Source organism: Alternaria incomplexa (genome assembly GCF_024043165.1).
Source record: "Alternaria incomplexa strain BMP 0042 chromosome Unknown scaffold_9, whole genome shotgun sequence".
In the NCBI taxonomy this organism is placed as follows: domain Eukaryota; kingdom Fungi; phylum Ascomycota; class Dothideomycetes; order Pleosporales; family Pleosporaceae; genus Alternaria; species Alternaria incomplexa.
Window position 1 is genome coordinate 84452 of NW_026249858.1, and position 15700 is coordinate 100151.

The window sequence follows — 15700 nt, forward strand, 5'->3', positions numbered from 1 at the left end:
ATGATCATCGTCACTTCTCGCCGGGTTGTCGGATAAAAGCTGTCCGAGTAAGGGTACATCCTCCGCATTTGCGGGGAAACATACGAGAAATTAGTACTTGGCAGACTGACGCTCTCACCACGGAGCTTCCGCCGGCGCAGAGCCCAGCGGAAGTGTTACGCTTTTCGAACTAACAGGTTTAGCTCGGTTTTTGGTCTTAGGCACTCAAGACTCAGTTTGAGCGTTGCTGTGAGCCATGAAGGGTGCCGTTCTTCAGCTATACCTAGGGAGTGGCTTATCTTATCGACACGTGCAGCGTGTTCCTAGCGCGTTTCTGAGTCCCTTCACGCCACACGACTTGAGCCCGCCCTCAATGAGACGTCATCTTTCGCACAAACCGTCATGGACGCATTGTTGGAAGGGCTTAACGACGCGCAGAAGAGCGCGGTGACGAGTCCCGCCAATGTTGTTCAAGTGCTCGCGCCGCCGGGGTCAGGCAAGACCAAAACACTTACAGCACGCGTCGCGTACCACATCAATCACGAGCGACTACAACCATGGAACATCATCATATGCACGTTCACCATCAAGGCCGCACGGGAGATGAAGGAGAGAATCAAGGGTTTTGTTGGAGAGAAACTTGAGGCGAAACTGATTCTGGGTACCTTTCATTCGGTCGCGCGTCGCTTCCTGTCTCGGTACGGTCAAGAGATTGGGATTGATAAGAACTTTGGCATCGCGGATACTAGCGACAGCACAGCAATATTGAAGCGTATCGTTACGCGCCATCAGTACACAGTAGAGCCCGGCCATGCTCGCTCCAGGATCTCCAAGTTGAAAGCCAAGGGCGTCACGGCCGACGACTTTCGCAGGACAGCTAAGAATGTCAACGATAACGAGTTTGCCATGGTATATTCGTCCTACCAAGAACACTTAGCCGCCTCAAATCTCCTCGACTATGACGACCTCCTCGTCCGCTGTGTGGATCTGTTAAGAAAATCACCATCTTGTGTCTCGACGATACAGGCTGTACTCATTGACGAGTATCAGGATACCAACAACATCCAGTATGAGTTGATGAGATTGTTATCTCAGAAAACAAGACGTATTACCATCGTCGGTGATCCGGACCAGAGCATATACAGCTTCCGATCAGCCGAGATCAAGAATTTGCTGCGGATGCGCACTGATTACCCAGAATCAGTTGTGATCAATTTGGAGAACAACTATCGATCTTCGGGATGCATCCTAAGCTCCGCTATGGCTGTCATAGAACAGGATGAGAGTCGGCCACAGAAGTCGCTGATTGCTACCCACGGTGTCGGCGAGCAACCCACTCTTCGCCATCTTATATCGGCGAATGTGGAGGCAAAATGGATCGTTGAAGAGATACATCGGACCAAAACGCTTACAGCCGGGCTGTTGAGCTACAATGACTACGCTATACTTGTGCGATCGTCTCCACTCACACTACAGATTGAGAGAGCGCTCGGACAAGCTGGAATTCCGTATCGCATGGTCGCTGGCACGAAATTCTTCGACCGTGCGGAAATCAAAATCATCTTGGACTACCTCCGTGTGATAAGCCAGCCTGAACACAACGATGCGGTAGCGCGTGTCATCAACGTACCTTCTCGGAAGGTCGGCGATACTACTGTCAAGGCCCTTCTCGAAGAAGCAGAGATCAGGAAAGTGACCTTGTGGAAGTTAGTGCTTGACGTGGCTCAAGGCAGGAGAAAGCCGGAAAGCAAAGTGTCCGCCCAGGCGCAGAAGGGTATTGAGCAGTTCGTCAATGTTATCATCACCTCTCGTGAGAAACTTCTTCCTGCTAAAGGCGAAGACTGCAACCTGCTAGGTCTTATATCGCACGTTACAACCAAGATTTCTTTCCAGTCCTATCTCAAGCAGGCGCACAAGGAGAACTGGCAAGATCGATGGGCCAACGTGGAGGAGCTGGTGAATCAGGCGACACAAATGGCTACAGCAGTCGCCAATGGAGAAGAGATCTCTGACGACGCCTTGCCAGCAGTAGAAGGCATCGAACAGCGGCACGACACTGCAGCTGATATCTTGTCCAAGTTTCTAGCCAATGTCACCCTCTCGAGCGCGGCAGACCAGGAGGGCAGTGAACTAGACCAGGTCACCATCTCCACCATTCACGCAGCAAAGGGTCTTGAATGGCCTGTGGTCTTCATGCCTGCTGTTTACGACGGATCCATACCCCATTCCCGAGCGGACGATCACGACGAAGAACGGCGCTTGCTATATGTTGGCATGACTCGAGCACAAGGCTTACTGTACTTAAGTTGCCCAGTCAAACAGTCGGGCCAGGAGCAGACGACACTTTCGAGATTCATATCGGATCGGAAAATCCAAAAGCTGTTCAGTAATAGAGGGCCAGATCTTGCATTTAAGAGGAGTACCGTACCAGAGTTAGCCCGCATCCTTCGCAGAGAATGCCCATCATCTGAAGATATGAAGACAGCTCTCTGCTTGTTGGAACGTCCAGAGGATGACCAGTACCCAACGACTCGGGAGGAGATTGACGGAGATGACCCAACATGGGCCGCATACGGTGGCAAAAACAACGGTGCTGGGCTAGACCAATCTTTCAAGCGGCGTAAGTTGGAATCGTCAAGCTCTCTGTCTAAAGACTCAGTAGCATCTACGATGAACCGAACGTCTGCTTTCTCGACAGCGACAACCACGATGCAGAGTGTAAAAGCCGGGTTCACTAGCGCACGAGATCTTGGAGACCTACAAGCAATGCAAAGAGAAGCAGAGCGGATTCGTACTCTAGCCAGTGCTCAATACGTCGAGGCTGGTAGAGAAGTCTACAAGGATGCGAAGAAGGCAGAAGCAAAGCCTGCGCGCGCAAAAGTTGTCAAGCCACGTGCAACTGGTCAAGGTTCCATTACGAGTTTCTTCAAGCGATCAAACAGCACGCTGTCTGAGGAAACCGAACCATCGCCATCTTTCGACGCGCCGTCTTTACAACGCTCGCAGTCTTCCTTTGCAACCAATACTCCACTCTACGATATCTCCAACACTCAGTCCGCTGTCTCACGTCCACCACGTCCATTCCAGCCCCTTTCGATACCCAGTCACAAAGTTACAACCCGACCTATCCTCACCAAGCCAAAACGTGCGGAGCCAGAACCTGGGATGGAGAACACGCGATACGTTCTTTTGTCCAGCTCACCGCCTAAACCTGAGGCGGAGAATACATACCAAGCAGAGAAAGAGCTCAGAGAACCGGCAAGTCCAATGAAGCAAGCCTCTTCGTCTTTCACTTCGGCAGCTGGTTTCCGTCCGGCGTCGACGTTTCATACAACATCGATGAGTCAGGTACAAAACCAGTCGGCACAGAGGAAGACACTGGGCGCGAGGAGAAGCATGCAGCCGTGGAGTGTAAAGCACAGTGCTATGCCGAAGCCACGGCCACCTTGATGTACGTTTTGAGGGGGCCTTTTCGGTTTTTGCGATGCGATAGATTTGGTTGCATGGATCGGCGTTACAGCGCTCAGTCACGTTGTTCAGTGGCATCGTAGTCGTTGGTTGTTGTCCGTATTACTATCTTTCACTATGAAAGGCCCATCATACTGTACAAATGAACTGCCCCCTACAGCACTGCGAAAGCGCTGCAGTACGATACACTGCTATGCTGCACACCCTCCACCAGACTGCTCCTGTCATATCGCAGGAACTTGAACGTGCCCTTTCCTTCGCCTAATTCGCGTAGCTCACCTGCCTTCTCTACCGCGGCCATGAACAGGCCGATCGGATGTCTTCCGCACACGGTGTTGCCCGTCTTCTTGAGCTGGTCTAAGAATTGTTTATGTGACCTACTCTCTACAGCGTCGATACTCTCGTGATCGACAGCGGCAATGCTTTCGTGTATGGGGTAGTCGCTCGGCACAGCAGAGCTTGACTTCAGGTGGGTTGCCGCTGAACCGTCGGGCGGCTGGTAGTACGTGTACCGGAATCGGGACCCCCAGTGACAGAAGTCAGATGAGATGACGAAGACATTGTGGGGATCGAAGAGGTAGGGAGCGAGCATAGAACCATAGTACACTTCGAGGGCTGCCTCGGTATTGCCGACCATGATGGGAACCAGAGGAACAGATTTCGAGTCGTTCTGGAAGCTCGTGTTCTTGAGCGACAACATCTTGTAAATGTAGGGCAGGTGCATCTCTAAGCTGTGTTCGTCCTCGTCAGTTCCCTTTGACATGATTTCCAGATCCCAGTCTTGCTGTATCTCCTCCACCAGGTCTCTGTCTATCGTGAGGTCGCCGAGCGGTGTACGGTACTTGTCGCAGCCTGTTGTCGCAGCGCCAGTGAGATAGTAGTGGTGGGAGGGACCGAGGAGGAAAACACGTTTGCTATAAGCCGTCAGTATAGCACTAAACTCTCGCTTCATAGTCGTGCACTCACGCATTCGCCCAGTCAGCGCTCTTGTAGGCCCATGCAGCAGCAGGCCCTGAGTACGAGTATCCGGCATGCCTGCATGTCCATGAGCCTCATGTTCTCTATAGCTTCTTCAGGGAGCCTACGGGGCGATGATAGCTCGCGCATCCGGCGTCGGTATTGAGACTTGGCCCTGCTGTGAGGAAACGGAGCCGATAGGCGTGGTGGTAGCGGGAACGTCTGCGAGCCAGCCGTCGAGTTGCTGCGATAGGAGCTGTTTATTGTCCGTATACCAGGAGCCGGCGTGGGTGGCTTTGCGGGTGACCATGTTGGGTTTCAGGTATTGAGCGACGGAGCGGGATGCGCTGCTAGAGATCTTGGGAGCTGATATCGTGGCGTTGTATCGAGTGGTTGGTGTTGGGAGCGTGAGGGGCAGTGGGGTAAGCTGAGCGCGACCTTCGTACAGCCGACGTAATGCCTTTGCCTGCCATCATCGCCTGCTGGGAATGTGCAAGGGACATCTCTAGACGCCAGATGCACAAGCCCACCAAGCCATGCTCCATGACGCCTGCTGCAACGAGTGCACAGAAGGTCACGTGTGGGTGTTCGGTGATGTTGCCCAGGTGCCCGGTCGGAGGGTAGTGATGCAATTGCGATCCCGACACGCCATCACGCGACGCGCTCGCGCCGACAATTCGCGTCTCCCAGGCCAGCCACTTAGCATCATCACTCCCCGTTTCATCCCATCTCGCTATCCCTTTCGCATATCGCTCTACGAACCCGTAAACATTCACTTGCTGCCTTGCACACACCACGAATAACACCCCATCATTTATCGCAACCCGTCAACACTTCAATCCGCAGCCATGGGCCTCAAGCGCAAGCACTCCTCCGACGACTCGCCGCTCTCCATGTCCAGCTTCGGCGCCGTCTCCACACCGGATGCACAATCGCCCATGTCTTTCATTAAGGGCTATGACAAGATGATGGATACACATGCACATGCGACCTCGAGATCCAATGGCTGGGACTTCATAAGCGCGAGTCGAGTCAAGAGCAACGATTGGGGCAACCGCACACAGAAGCGGGTTCGCGACAACAGACCCGACGAGCAAGCGATACACAGTAAGCCATAATGACTCGGTGATTCGAGCTTCTAGTTGCTAATCATATCCCAGAAAACACGCTGAACATGCTCTTCGCCGCGCAACGTGAACATCCAGAGGCCGCGCCCATCCCGTCCGACGCTCTTCCAACACACCAGCCATCAACTTTGGCCTCGTCGAAACCACAAAAGTCTACGCTGCATTCTTTCTGGAAACAGCTACCCGCGCCGCCTGTTCAACCCATCTTCTCAATGCCTGTACAGCAGGACCAAGCTTCCTCACAAGTGCCCCGATGCGAAGACTGCGATACACCATTACATGGTGAGCGAGACGAGATGGATGTAGACATGGATATGGACATGGGTGGAGCTGTGGCGCATAGTCCTTTTGCATGCAGCGACTGTGGGCGAAATGTATGTGGGACTTGTGCGATTGTGTCATCGACGAGGCATTGCCTGCAGTGCGCGACCAGTGGAAGGAATTTGAGGCGGTGGTGGTAAGAGTGGAGTGTGAAGATAGTTGGATGGTGCATAGCACGGTCATTGTGGGCAGCATAGGTTCCTTAGCATTGTTGTATAGCGAGGCGTACAGGTGTCAGCAATGGGATCACGCGCTGGCCAGATAACGGTAGTATACCCCTTTCATATTCGTCATTAATTCTAGCCAAACATATGATACAAATTCTACACGATCTATCTCTGCACATGTGCAGAAATCTTTCAGACTTGACCGAATTTCAAGTAAAGCATAATACAAGATACACGACAGTTCATCACCGTCTCTATTGTTCTACATAAAGCTTCCCAGGCTCAAGACAATAAGTACCTCCGCGGTCTGGTTTGAGTTTTGTGGAAAGCGGCAATAAGTGCCGCGGCATTAATGCAGGCGGTGTGAGAACAACAAGCTCTAGCTCTAGAGAACGAGAAGTAGTGTGAGTAACACATGTTCACAAAGTGAGAGCGTGGTACCTAGGTAGCATGTACTTGGACATACCTTATACAAGGAAGAAATTGAATAGCTGCTTTACTGTCTACATTGTCTTAGGGGATGTACAAACTTTAACTAAATAGCTACTCTGCTGTTTACATTGCCTTAGGGGATATACAACTCCTAACTAAATAGCTACTCTGCTGTCTACATCACTCTAGAGAGTATGTACACTTTAACTAATTAGATATTCTGCTATCTACATTGCCTTTGGGCATATGTAAACTTTGACTAAATAGATATTCTACTGTCTATATTGCTATAAAGGTTTAAGTTCATATATTCCCTAAGGTAATGTAGAAAGTAGAGTAGCTGTTCAGGTTCTTCCATGTATAAGGATAGTATGACGAATTGCAAAGAAGCGAATTTGACACTGACCCCACCAACCCCGCTGTCGCCATTCCTCAGTCACGCGCATGGGCTGCGTTCGCCTGATGACTCAGTCAGCAGCTTCAGAAATTCAATTTAGTGTATATTTATGTATTGAATTGAAGTTTTTCCATCAATCGCCTCTCAAGCGAGCGTAGTCTAGTGGTTATGATGTCTGCTTTACATTCTAAATGTAAAGTTACGCAGAAGGTCGGGAGTTCGATCCTCCCCGCTCGTATGAGCTATTGCATCATTCTTTTTGTCTTTTTAGAATGCTTCTACAGCTGTCCTAGACGTGTGGTTGTGGACTCCCCTTTTTTGCAAGTTTGCTATCACCAACAAATCGAACAACCCCTCTTGCTTTGGGTCAATTCTGCCCTCGCTTCAATCCGATGATTACGCGCATACACTGCATATTTTGTACTTTGTCTATATCCTATACGTCGTCCCTGGCGTTCTGGACAGTCGTGAGAAGTTTGCCGAAATCGGTGACTTGGACCCATCTTTTTTACTTTTGCGAACATGATGCCCCACCACTTTGTGGGCTTGCTCAAGTCTAGGCGTCATGCTTCTTGACGGGGCAGCTGCTCATTTAGAAATGATACAAATGACAACGTCGGATTCTTCGAGTGCAGCGTGAGTAGCACGGTGATTGCTTTATAAATGATGTAACAGGAAAACTTGTCATATTGCACCATTTGAAGCATCCATAGGTTGTGTAGTGTACGTTGATCCACTATCGTAACATCATGGAGTATGCGCTCATTCGATTCTAGGTAGTGGTTATCACTTCAGATTTTGACTTCACCAATATTCTGATAACCCCGGTTCGGTAAGACATTTCCTCTGCTGTGACCTCGAGACTTGTTCCTAACGTTGAGAAGAACCCGGGCACGACCTTCAATACTTCTTTTTTGCTCATCGTTGGGTCCTTTTGTTTCTTGTATACCCGGGTACAGTGAATATAATTATGGGCAGGCTGTGTCATATATTTTAGAGATGCCAACTGTATTAGGTCTTGTGCTCGTCAAAGCAGAATGCTGTGCATCTAGCTCCAGGATGCGACCTCGGGATACTCCTGCGTACTTGGTAACAACAAGCTCCCTCGTGCTATCATCCTGGGTTTTATCGTAGATTAGTGCCATGTGCGGTCTAGGAACCTGGTCTCTTGGAGGTATTCATAGATATATTGTGTCATGGGAGTGAGAGCATGCTTCGCGGTGCAATTCGCGATGACCATTCCAAGGTTACTGTAGAGGAAGCGACCACACCTGCTATATCTTCTACGTAACATGGGAACCTCTTCTCTACCTAGGTACACCTACTCCAATGCTTTTGGTCTCTACGTGCAGATACTACCTACCTAGGTCTGTAGTTCCATACCACATCGTAGCCATGTAACATCTCTCGGCTTTATAGGGTGTTATTTGTATTTGCAGTCGACGAACGCATTATACTAGACACTAGTAAATCTGATAGTAATGTAAATGTCTGGGTCTTATTATATTGCTAAGCAACCCGAGGTACCTATGGATGGTTAGTAAAAGAATGGTGTTGCGTGGTACCGTCATGTCCGCATGACAGGCTTAACTCCGGTGAACCTCAGGCTCACCACAGCCCCATCTCACCAACCCACCATCCACCACCCACAATGTCGCACACGCTCTTCACCAAAGCTCCTTCGCTGCGCAATGTAGCCCAACGCTCCGTCCCGCGCCAATTTCGCGCCTCATACCACAGACAGTCCTCCCCGAAGATGGCATCCGGCGCCGCGCCCATCCGCACTCTCCTCCGCCAGACGACGCTCCGTGCAAGCGCAATAGCAGCGCAACGGACGTCCTACCCGGCCACGCAACAATTCTCCTACCAAACCTACACACAACAGCGCTCACGGTCGCCGTCCCCACCTCCACCATACCAAGCACGGAACACATCCATCCTAGCAGCGCCAAACCAATGGACGCGCTTCACCACACCCTACAACACCCTCTCCGCCGTCCGCACATTCACTTCAACGCCACGCGCTAAGTTCGCATCCGCCACGTCCTCAGCCCCATCCTCGCTATCTCCAGAAGCTCAACAAGCGGTTGAGCAAGCGATCGAGGAGATACAAGAACTCTACGGCACGGCCAAAGACGAGTTTGAGATCGCGTCTGAGGAGAGCGAGAAGAACACAACGTATGCGCCTGACGACCGGGCTGCAGCGAGGGAAGAGCTAGATAGGTTGCTCGAGTACTACAAAGGGGTTGTTGAAGGTGAGGATAGGCCGGTCGCAGATGAAGTGAAGAGGAGGGTGGGGCAGAGGATTAGGGAGCTAGAGAATGCCGTGCTGGCTATGGAGGAGGCTGCTACCCATGGCGATTAGATTTTCGTTGCACTGTTACCAATCAGAGAGGCAATTGTACCTCACGGTAGAGAACATGGAAGTACACCAAAGGGGCATTGCTCAAGGTTGTTGTTGTAACATATAGTCCCAGTCAACTCTATGAATCGCTAATTCTTTGTGGATATTTCATGATAGGCTAAAAGCTAGCTACTGTCACGCCAAAACGCCTTACTGCCCTGTGTAATACCGACTAAGCGGTCGCTACTCAGACCTAGTCTGACTGGCTAGGTACTCGAATTCTGGGTGCGGATGTTTGGGACGTCTCTCTTCACCTCCATGCAGAATGGCGTCCAACTCATCTCTGAACTCAGTCGGGTTTGGTCGAAGAGTCGCTGCCTTTGACCGACTAGGCAGTTCCCAATCACCCTTGCGGTTCTTCTCATCCATCTCCTCGCGCAGAATCTTGACCTGCTTCTTCATCTCTTGCCACAGCTCTAGCTTGTCAAGATCAGAGTCTGGCTCCGAAGCAGGGTCGTATATGTCGCCAAAGGGCAGTCTCCGTGCGAAATTGGTATGCAGAGTGCCGGTGGTCGATTTCATCGGATCCTGGGGGCCTGCCCACCTCTCTGCATCGCGGTCGGCGTCCTCGACGCTCTTACCACCCCGCGCGGCAATAGCAAGGAGCGACGCAACGAAAGCCTCCTGCATGTAGGCAAAAGAGAACTTGGGCGTAATCTCGGCAATCTTTCCACAGAGCTCGTCGGGGAAGTCGAGATCCTTGTTGTCTTTGAGCTTTCCCTGCCAGAACTTTGCGTATTGCATGCGCTGATCATAGTCAGGGTTTGGGAAGTAGTACTTGCGATCGAAGCGGCTAGGCCTCTTTGCAATTCCTGGGTCCAACCTGTCTAGGTGATTTGTGGAACCGACCATCAATATGCCGTCATTGGACTTTAGACCATCTACCTCATTGAGGAAGTATGATCGTACATGGTCGCTGACGATTGAATCCAAATCTTCAAAGACAAGGTAGCAGGGCGCCTGCTCGCGAGCTTTGCCAAAGATCTGCGCTAAGGAGTACTCAGGTCCACCGAAAGAGGTCAGGGTGCGGACGTAGAGAGTGGGGACGGCGAGTCTGGAGTCGCCTTCCTTGCCGCGCTGGTAAAGGCTGTGCATCATCGCCTTGATGCTGATGGTCTTGCCGTTTCCGGGGGGTCCGTAGTAAATGACACCGCGCTTCCATGGCACCTTCAGGTCTTCGTATGTCTGTCTGCCATCGAAGAAGTTCTCCACATCTGCGATGAGCGCCTTCTTCATGTCCTCGTCGAGGATGACGGAGTCCCATGTACTCTTCTGTACGGAACGGTACAGCTCCGCGCTCTTCTGCCAGTAGCCACCGTCAAAGACCCAGACCTCGTTGTGCAATTCGCTACCCCACTTTGTCGCGTCCTTGATCAACTCATCCACCTTGTGCGACGCGTTGGAGAGGACATAGTGCAGCGTCGGGCTTGGGTAATACGACCCTCCGTCGCGACCTTCGGCAATGTATAGGATAGCCTCCTGGTCTTTCCACTTGTACATGTACTTGCCAAAGATGACACGTTCGACCATGTAGCCAGGACTGGGGTCGAGCCTGTGGCTTGGGGGAGCATAGGAGCGCCACTTGACTCCAGGGCCGTAGACGGGGTCCGTGACCGAGTCTTCGAGGGGCGTGACTTTTGCGAAGCCAGCGGATGCGTATGCGAGGAGGTTCAGTCGTCCCTGGGGCGCGACGGTGAGGTCGAGGTTGGGGTATTGCGATCGGATTGCCTCGATGAGAACGACATCGGTGTTGATGCGCTTGCCCGACGAGTGGTCGAAGTAGGAGAGGGCGGCCATGTCCTCCTGGGACGTCGTGTTGTCGGACATGATGGACAGGACAGACTGTGTGTGGTGTGAATAATTTGGGGTGTTCGGGTTATAACTCCCTCACGCGTTCAAATGAGCGTGTCTGCCTAAACCCCGAGTACACCTGGGCAGGCAGCTTGGAGCTTGGAGCTTCCCCGCGCTACCTATCGATCGCCAACCCATTACGTAGCCAGCTTTCTGCCCGGAGACGCGCCTCACCACCTGGGCACCAAACCAAACATCGCGCACCAGCTTCAAGGCGCGACTTGATGTTGCCGACAACGCGCTCGGTAACTTTGACACCGTATTCGGCCCTCCTTTACTTGCCGGTGTCTGTGTTGGTAGCGAGATGCGCCAAGCAGGTGACAAGCCGGCAGAGAGGGACAAGAAACGCCACCTCTCTGCCCATGTCCTCTTTGTTGCGACGTCCTCTCGCCCTTTCCACCTCAGAGGCCATGCTTCGAGGCGCAAAATTTGCCTCGCAATCACAAGAACGTTATAGGTAAGTTGGCATAGTCCAGACAGCTTGAAGTGTATGACCATGGTCAGCCTTGGAGCCTCCAAGGCTCGCTGCTGCTTTAGCCAAACCTCAGCAACAAGTTGAAACAACGACAAACAACATTGGACTTATGTACCTCCTCACACATACGCTTGTCAAGTTACCTGATGGCTACTGGGAATGGATACTGAGACTCGTCAGTTCTCGGCGAAAAGACACCCGCGACTCCCGGCCGGTGTATGGATAGCAGCGTGCCGGAGGACTGCGGAAACCACTTGGCCCCTCGGTAACTGGCGGGTAACCAGACTGTCTTTCCGCTTTCCCAGACTCTCCTGACCCCTGGCACGCTCTTACGCAGGGTCGAAGTGGAGTCCCCAGATCTTGTCTCTCCACAATCTGGGTGGACCCTTCTTCCTCGTCTCCGAAACCTTCTGGCATTGCGGCGGAGCCGTAGCCGATCACCTCAAGCAAACATAGAGACGACATAACAGCACTCATTAACTTTCTGTCGCGTAGATGCGGCTCTATGGAAAGACCGACCTGTCTCTTGTCTCGTGCAATACACGAGGAGCTTGCTTGTTTCATGCAGGTACCACAACGCGCATCGACGGCGGTATACCTAGATCAATATTGTCGCGAAGCTCGGAACACCCAACATAAATTACAAGCAATAGAACGCACTCTATGTATTAGGCAAAATGATTACTATTCTAGAGAGCTCGTACAACATGTATGTGTGTAATACATGCGGGTTTCGCAATGACAGCAGAGCCTGATCATTACTGGGGCATTTTGTTGACAAAAGCATCCTGAATAACAGACAAACTCTGACACCATTTCCTCAGTACCGCCCACAGCCTCCTGCGCAATCCGCAGAACTTGTCTCGTCTTTGAGCGCCGTGGTAGGCACGAAGCACTCCAAGCAATGCCACCACAAACATTACAGATGCACCTTTACAGTGCTTCATTAGCCTAAAGTGCCACGCAATTGCGCCATCTCACTGTCTCACGCAATTGACATGGATGCCTGGAGTGACCCGTTGTCGTGGAAGGCCTTACACATCGATGTTGGTTGCTTTGTTTCATCCTCTCGCGCGACCTCAGCTATCTTTGACAACGAAGGCACTGCAAGGACAATTCATCTGTACCTTCCCGGAACAGCAAAAGACTCTGAGACGGCATTAACCGCCATGGCTGGCATAGACACCACTCCTGTCGCGGATACAGCAGACACGGAACGGCAGGGTGCAGGTGCAAATGACTTGACATGTGTTCCCGCTGGACCGAGGACGTGCAACAGCCAACCTGCGTCTCAACCGCACCTCTAGGATGGGTGGTGAGCTGCTGCTCCACTAGGGGGCCCCACGCAGCCCCGGACGGCCAGGACATGGCGGCAGCACGCTACGCTAGCACTATCGATCCCACAATTGATGGACAGACTTTTTGTGTTCGTCGTTTCTCCAGAACGCACTTCCAATTCAAATATTCGGCGACTGCGCGAGCCGTTGCGACGGCGCATTTTCGCAGTCTCTGCTAGAGTTTCGTTATGTCATGATATTGGAAGATGCCGGTGGCTTATGCCGAGGCTCTTGGACAAAGCTTAGCCGCCTTACCTCATGCACAAGGCCATCATCCCGTTTCCTCCGCGGCCTTTGACGATCTTGAATTTCAAAGCACGCCCCAGTAAATTGCTTCTACAGCAACAGGACGCCGTGGGCCTGTTTGCAGTGCAATGCCAACTGAGGCATCATCCAACAACCACGCAAAGGCCAAAAGAAGAGCTGCGTTCATATATCGTGTCACCATATCGCACCCGCGATATCCGGCATCCCAGTCCAACGGGCAGAATGCACCTGGGAGGCTCGCGTACATGTCAGAACGCCCGACCTCGCGTTTTAACTACTCCGAGCAAATTGAGCGTTGGCGCACTGACTGGAGCTCCACTCCCACACACGTTTCTCGCAGGGGGCCCTCCTCAAGGGTAAACATGCAGTCAGACCGCTAACATGCAGAGATCGATAGCGGTCTGTGTGCTATACGAAGTTTCGAAATCCCAGGCTCCTTCTGCCGTGTTCGCGATCAAAACACTCGAAGGAAGCTGATGTGTCATGGTCACAAGAGACGATGATGTAATGCTTGGGACTTGGTCGGCGATCTGTACTTGGGAATTCGAGCAGCGCATCTTATTTCTCCGCGTCATCGCGGCAGCTGAGCCCGTCTGAGCAAGACAGAACACTGCTGGATCGGTTGGCGCACCACCTGCCATCCTCATTGTCGGTGTCCATCCGGCCTCGCTAAGGCAGCTTTGGCGCCGATCACACGGCGCATGGTGGCTTGGGGTCGACTGATTGTCGTTCGTCCGTCCACCGTGCCCTCAGTTGATTGATTCGCAGTGGAGACGCATGCTGTCCTTTTACCCGGCATGGAGAGGCGTCTATGGGGAACTGCCATGAGTGGTCCGCTTTAGCACCTGTTTGGAATTCTAATTACCTAGCCTTAGTTGCGGGACTAGCACCAGTATGGGACGACGGCTCATGGCACACGTAGATGGACCATGCTTCCCCTGCGAGGTCTGATCTGTTCTGGACATATATCAGTCTCTCCGCTCCCCCAGAATCGGCTTGACTTCTCCTTCCCCAGACTCTCCCCCCGTTGAACCCGTCTTGAGTTAGTCTGGACCAGAACACGTCAAGCACCTGCCATTCATAGTAGACATCATGGCGACCGCTCGTGAGCACAACGACACCATGGTATGTTTCTCGAATGCGCCAAACATATGTACCAAATCTAACTGTCTTGATAGCGTGGCCCGAGTTTCGAGAAGAACACCAACGGCACCAGCGCGACCGATCACGCGGCAGTCAACGGTGCAGGAATGCCCAAGCAAAGGGTACCATACGACTATGGCGGCAACCCTCTCGCCCACGTTGCTACCAACGACCCAGATCTCCGTCTCGCAGCTTTTGGTGGTGAATTCCAGCCTGGTCTATACAGGCCGCCGAACCGCAAGTTCGCCAACCCAGCCCCTCTGGGTCTGTCGGCTTTCGCCCTCACCACCTTTGTTCTGTCTTTGATCAACGTCAAGACCCGAGGCATTGGTCACCCAAACATTGTCGTGGCTGCTGCGTACGGTTATGGAGGTCTCGTGCAGCTGTTGGCTGGCATGTGGTATGTATTATCAGTCAATTTGTCCATACGCGTCCTAACAGAAGACTAGGGAAATGGCTGTCGGAAACACATTTGGTGCGACCGCGCTTTCATCCTACGGAGGTTTCTGGATCTCCTTCGCCATCATCCTTACACCAGGTGGATTCGCGATTGAGGAGACGCTTCTGGAATCGGGCGATTTCTACAACTCTTTCGGTCTCTTCCTCATGGGCTGGTTCATCTTTACCTTCCTCTTGTTGATCTGCACCCTCCGATCCACCATAGCCTTCTTCTCGCTCTTCTTCACTCTCGACATGGCGTTCCTCCTCCTCGGAATTGGTTACCTCAACGCTGATGCTGCGGGCCCACAAAGTGACTGCATCGTCGCTGGTGGTGCTTTTGGTCTCATGGCTGCTTTCATCGCCTGGTACAACGCCCTGGCTGGTATCGCGGACAGCTCAAACAGGTTAGTACTCAATGCCATTATTATCGTCCCAATCCGTACTAATCTTCTATAGCTTCTTCGTTATTCCCGTTGCTCACTTCCCCTGGTCTGAGAAGGGCCGCGAGCGTCGCAACAAGGTCGACAACTCGGCTGCCCGTGCCGATGCTGGCCACACCGCATAAGGCAGTGCATAGAATGCACTGTCATACCCACGAGTCGATATTTGATGCATGAGGATAACACGGGATACGTTATCATGGATCAGCATTGAATGCGCCGAAGTTGATGACCACCGCATGGGATCAGATACGCGTAAATCACGTGTATCGCCCGTGACGAACATGTATTCTTTTTAATACCATTTCGAATACCCATTCTTGAATAGCTTGAATGCAATGTCGCGATGCGATGCATTGCCGTCTGATTCATACTCGCGTGTCCCCTTTCCCAATCATCCTTCCCCGTACCCCAATTCCCTCCAACATGACAACCTGCACTCTTCGCACAGCCGGAGTCTACCTCACAATCATCTCCCGCATTGCAGATCTTCC

At 52.1% G+C, this 15700-nt stretch overlaps 6 protein-coding genes and 1 non-coding gene across 7 annotated transcripts; 5 read left to right on the top strand and 2 right to left on the bottom strand.

Annotated features, from left to right (window-relative positions):
- Positions 1 to 381: 381 nt before the first annotated feature.
- J4E90_006387 (uncharacterized protein) lies at positions 382 to 3429 on the top strand (the record flags this gene model as incomplete). The annotated part of the gene is made up of 1 exon (XM_051435933.1): positions 382 to 3429. The coding sequence occupies one exon, from the start codon at positions 382 to 384 to the stop codon at positions 3427 to 3429; it is 3048 nt and encodes a 1015-aa protein (XP_051289727.1).
- A 172-nt stretch (positions 3430 to 3601) lies between these two features.
- On the bottom strand, positions 3602 to 4714 carry J4E90_006388 (uncharacterized protein; the record flags this gene model as incomplete). Its single annotated transcript, XM_051435934.1, has 3 exons — positions 3602 to 4361; positions 4414 to 4482; positions 4533 to 4714. The coding sequence occupies 3 exons, from the start codon at positions 4712 to 4714 to the stop codon at positions 3602 to 3604; spliced, it is 1011 nt and encodes a 336-aa protein (XP_051289728.1).
- Positions 4715 to 5252: 538 nt separating this feature from the next.
- Positions 5253 to 6422, top strand: J4E90_006389 (uncharacterized protein; the record flags this gene model as incomplete). The annotated part of the gene is made up of 3 exons (XM_051435935.1): positions 5253 to 5511; positions 5565 to 5813; positions 6403 to 6422. The coding sequence occupies 3 exons, from the start codon at positions 5253 to 5255 to the stop codon at positions 6420 to 6422; spliced, it is 528 nt and encodes a 175-aa protein (XP_051289729.1).
- Positions 6423 to 6996: 574 nt separating this feature from the next.
- J4E90_006390 lies at positions 6997 to 7086 on the top strand. Its single transcript has one exon. It is a non-coding gene; the product is annotated as a tRNA-Val (tRNA).
- A 1413-nt stretch (positions 7087 to 8499) lies between these two features.
- On the top strand, positions 8500 to 9213 carry J4E90_006391 (uncharacterized protein; the record flags this gene model as incomplete). The annotated part of the gene is made up of 1 exon (XM_051435936.1): positions 8500 to 9213. One exon carries the CDS (start codon positions 8500 to 8502, stop codon positions 9211 to 9213), a length of 714 nt encoding a protein of 237 aa, XP_051289730.1.
- Positions 9214 to 9435: 222 nt separating this feature from the next.
- On the bottom strand, positions 9436 to 11079 carry J4E90_006392 (uncharacterized protein; the record flags this gene model as incomplete). Its single annotated transcript, XM_051435937.1, has 1 exon — positions 9436 to 11079. The coding sequence occupies one exon, from the start codon at positions 11077 to 11079 to the stop codon at positions 9436 to 9438; it is 1644 nt and encodes a 547-aa protein (XP_051289731.1).
- Positions 11080 to 14304: 3225 nt separating this feature from the next.
- On the top strand, positions 14305 to 15331 carry J4E90_006393 (uncharacterized protein; the record flags this gene model as incomplete). Its single annotated transcript, XM_051435938.1, has 4 exons — positions 14305 to 14307; positions 14361 to 14725; positions 14775 to 15170; positions 15223 to 15331. The coding sequence occupies 4 exons, from the start codon at positions 14305 to 14307 to the stop codon at positions 15329 to 15331; spliced, it is 873 nt and encodes a 290-aa protein (XP_051289732.1).
- Between the last annotated feature and the right edge of the window lie 369 nt (positions 15332 to 15700).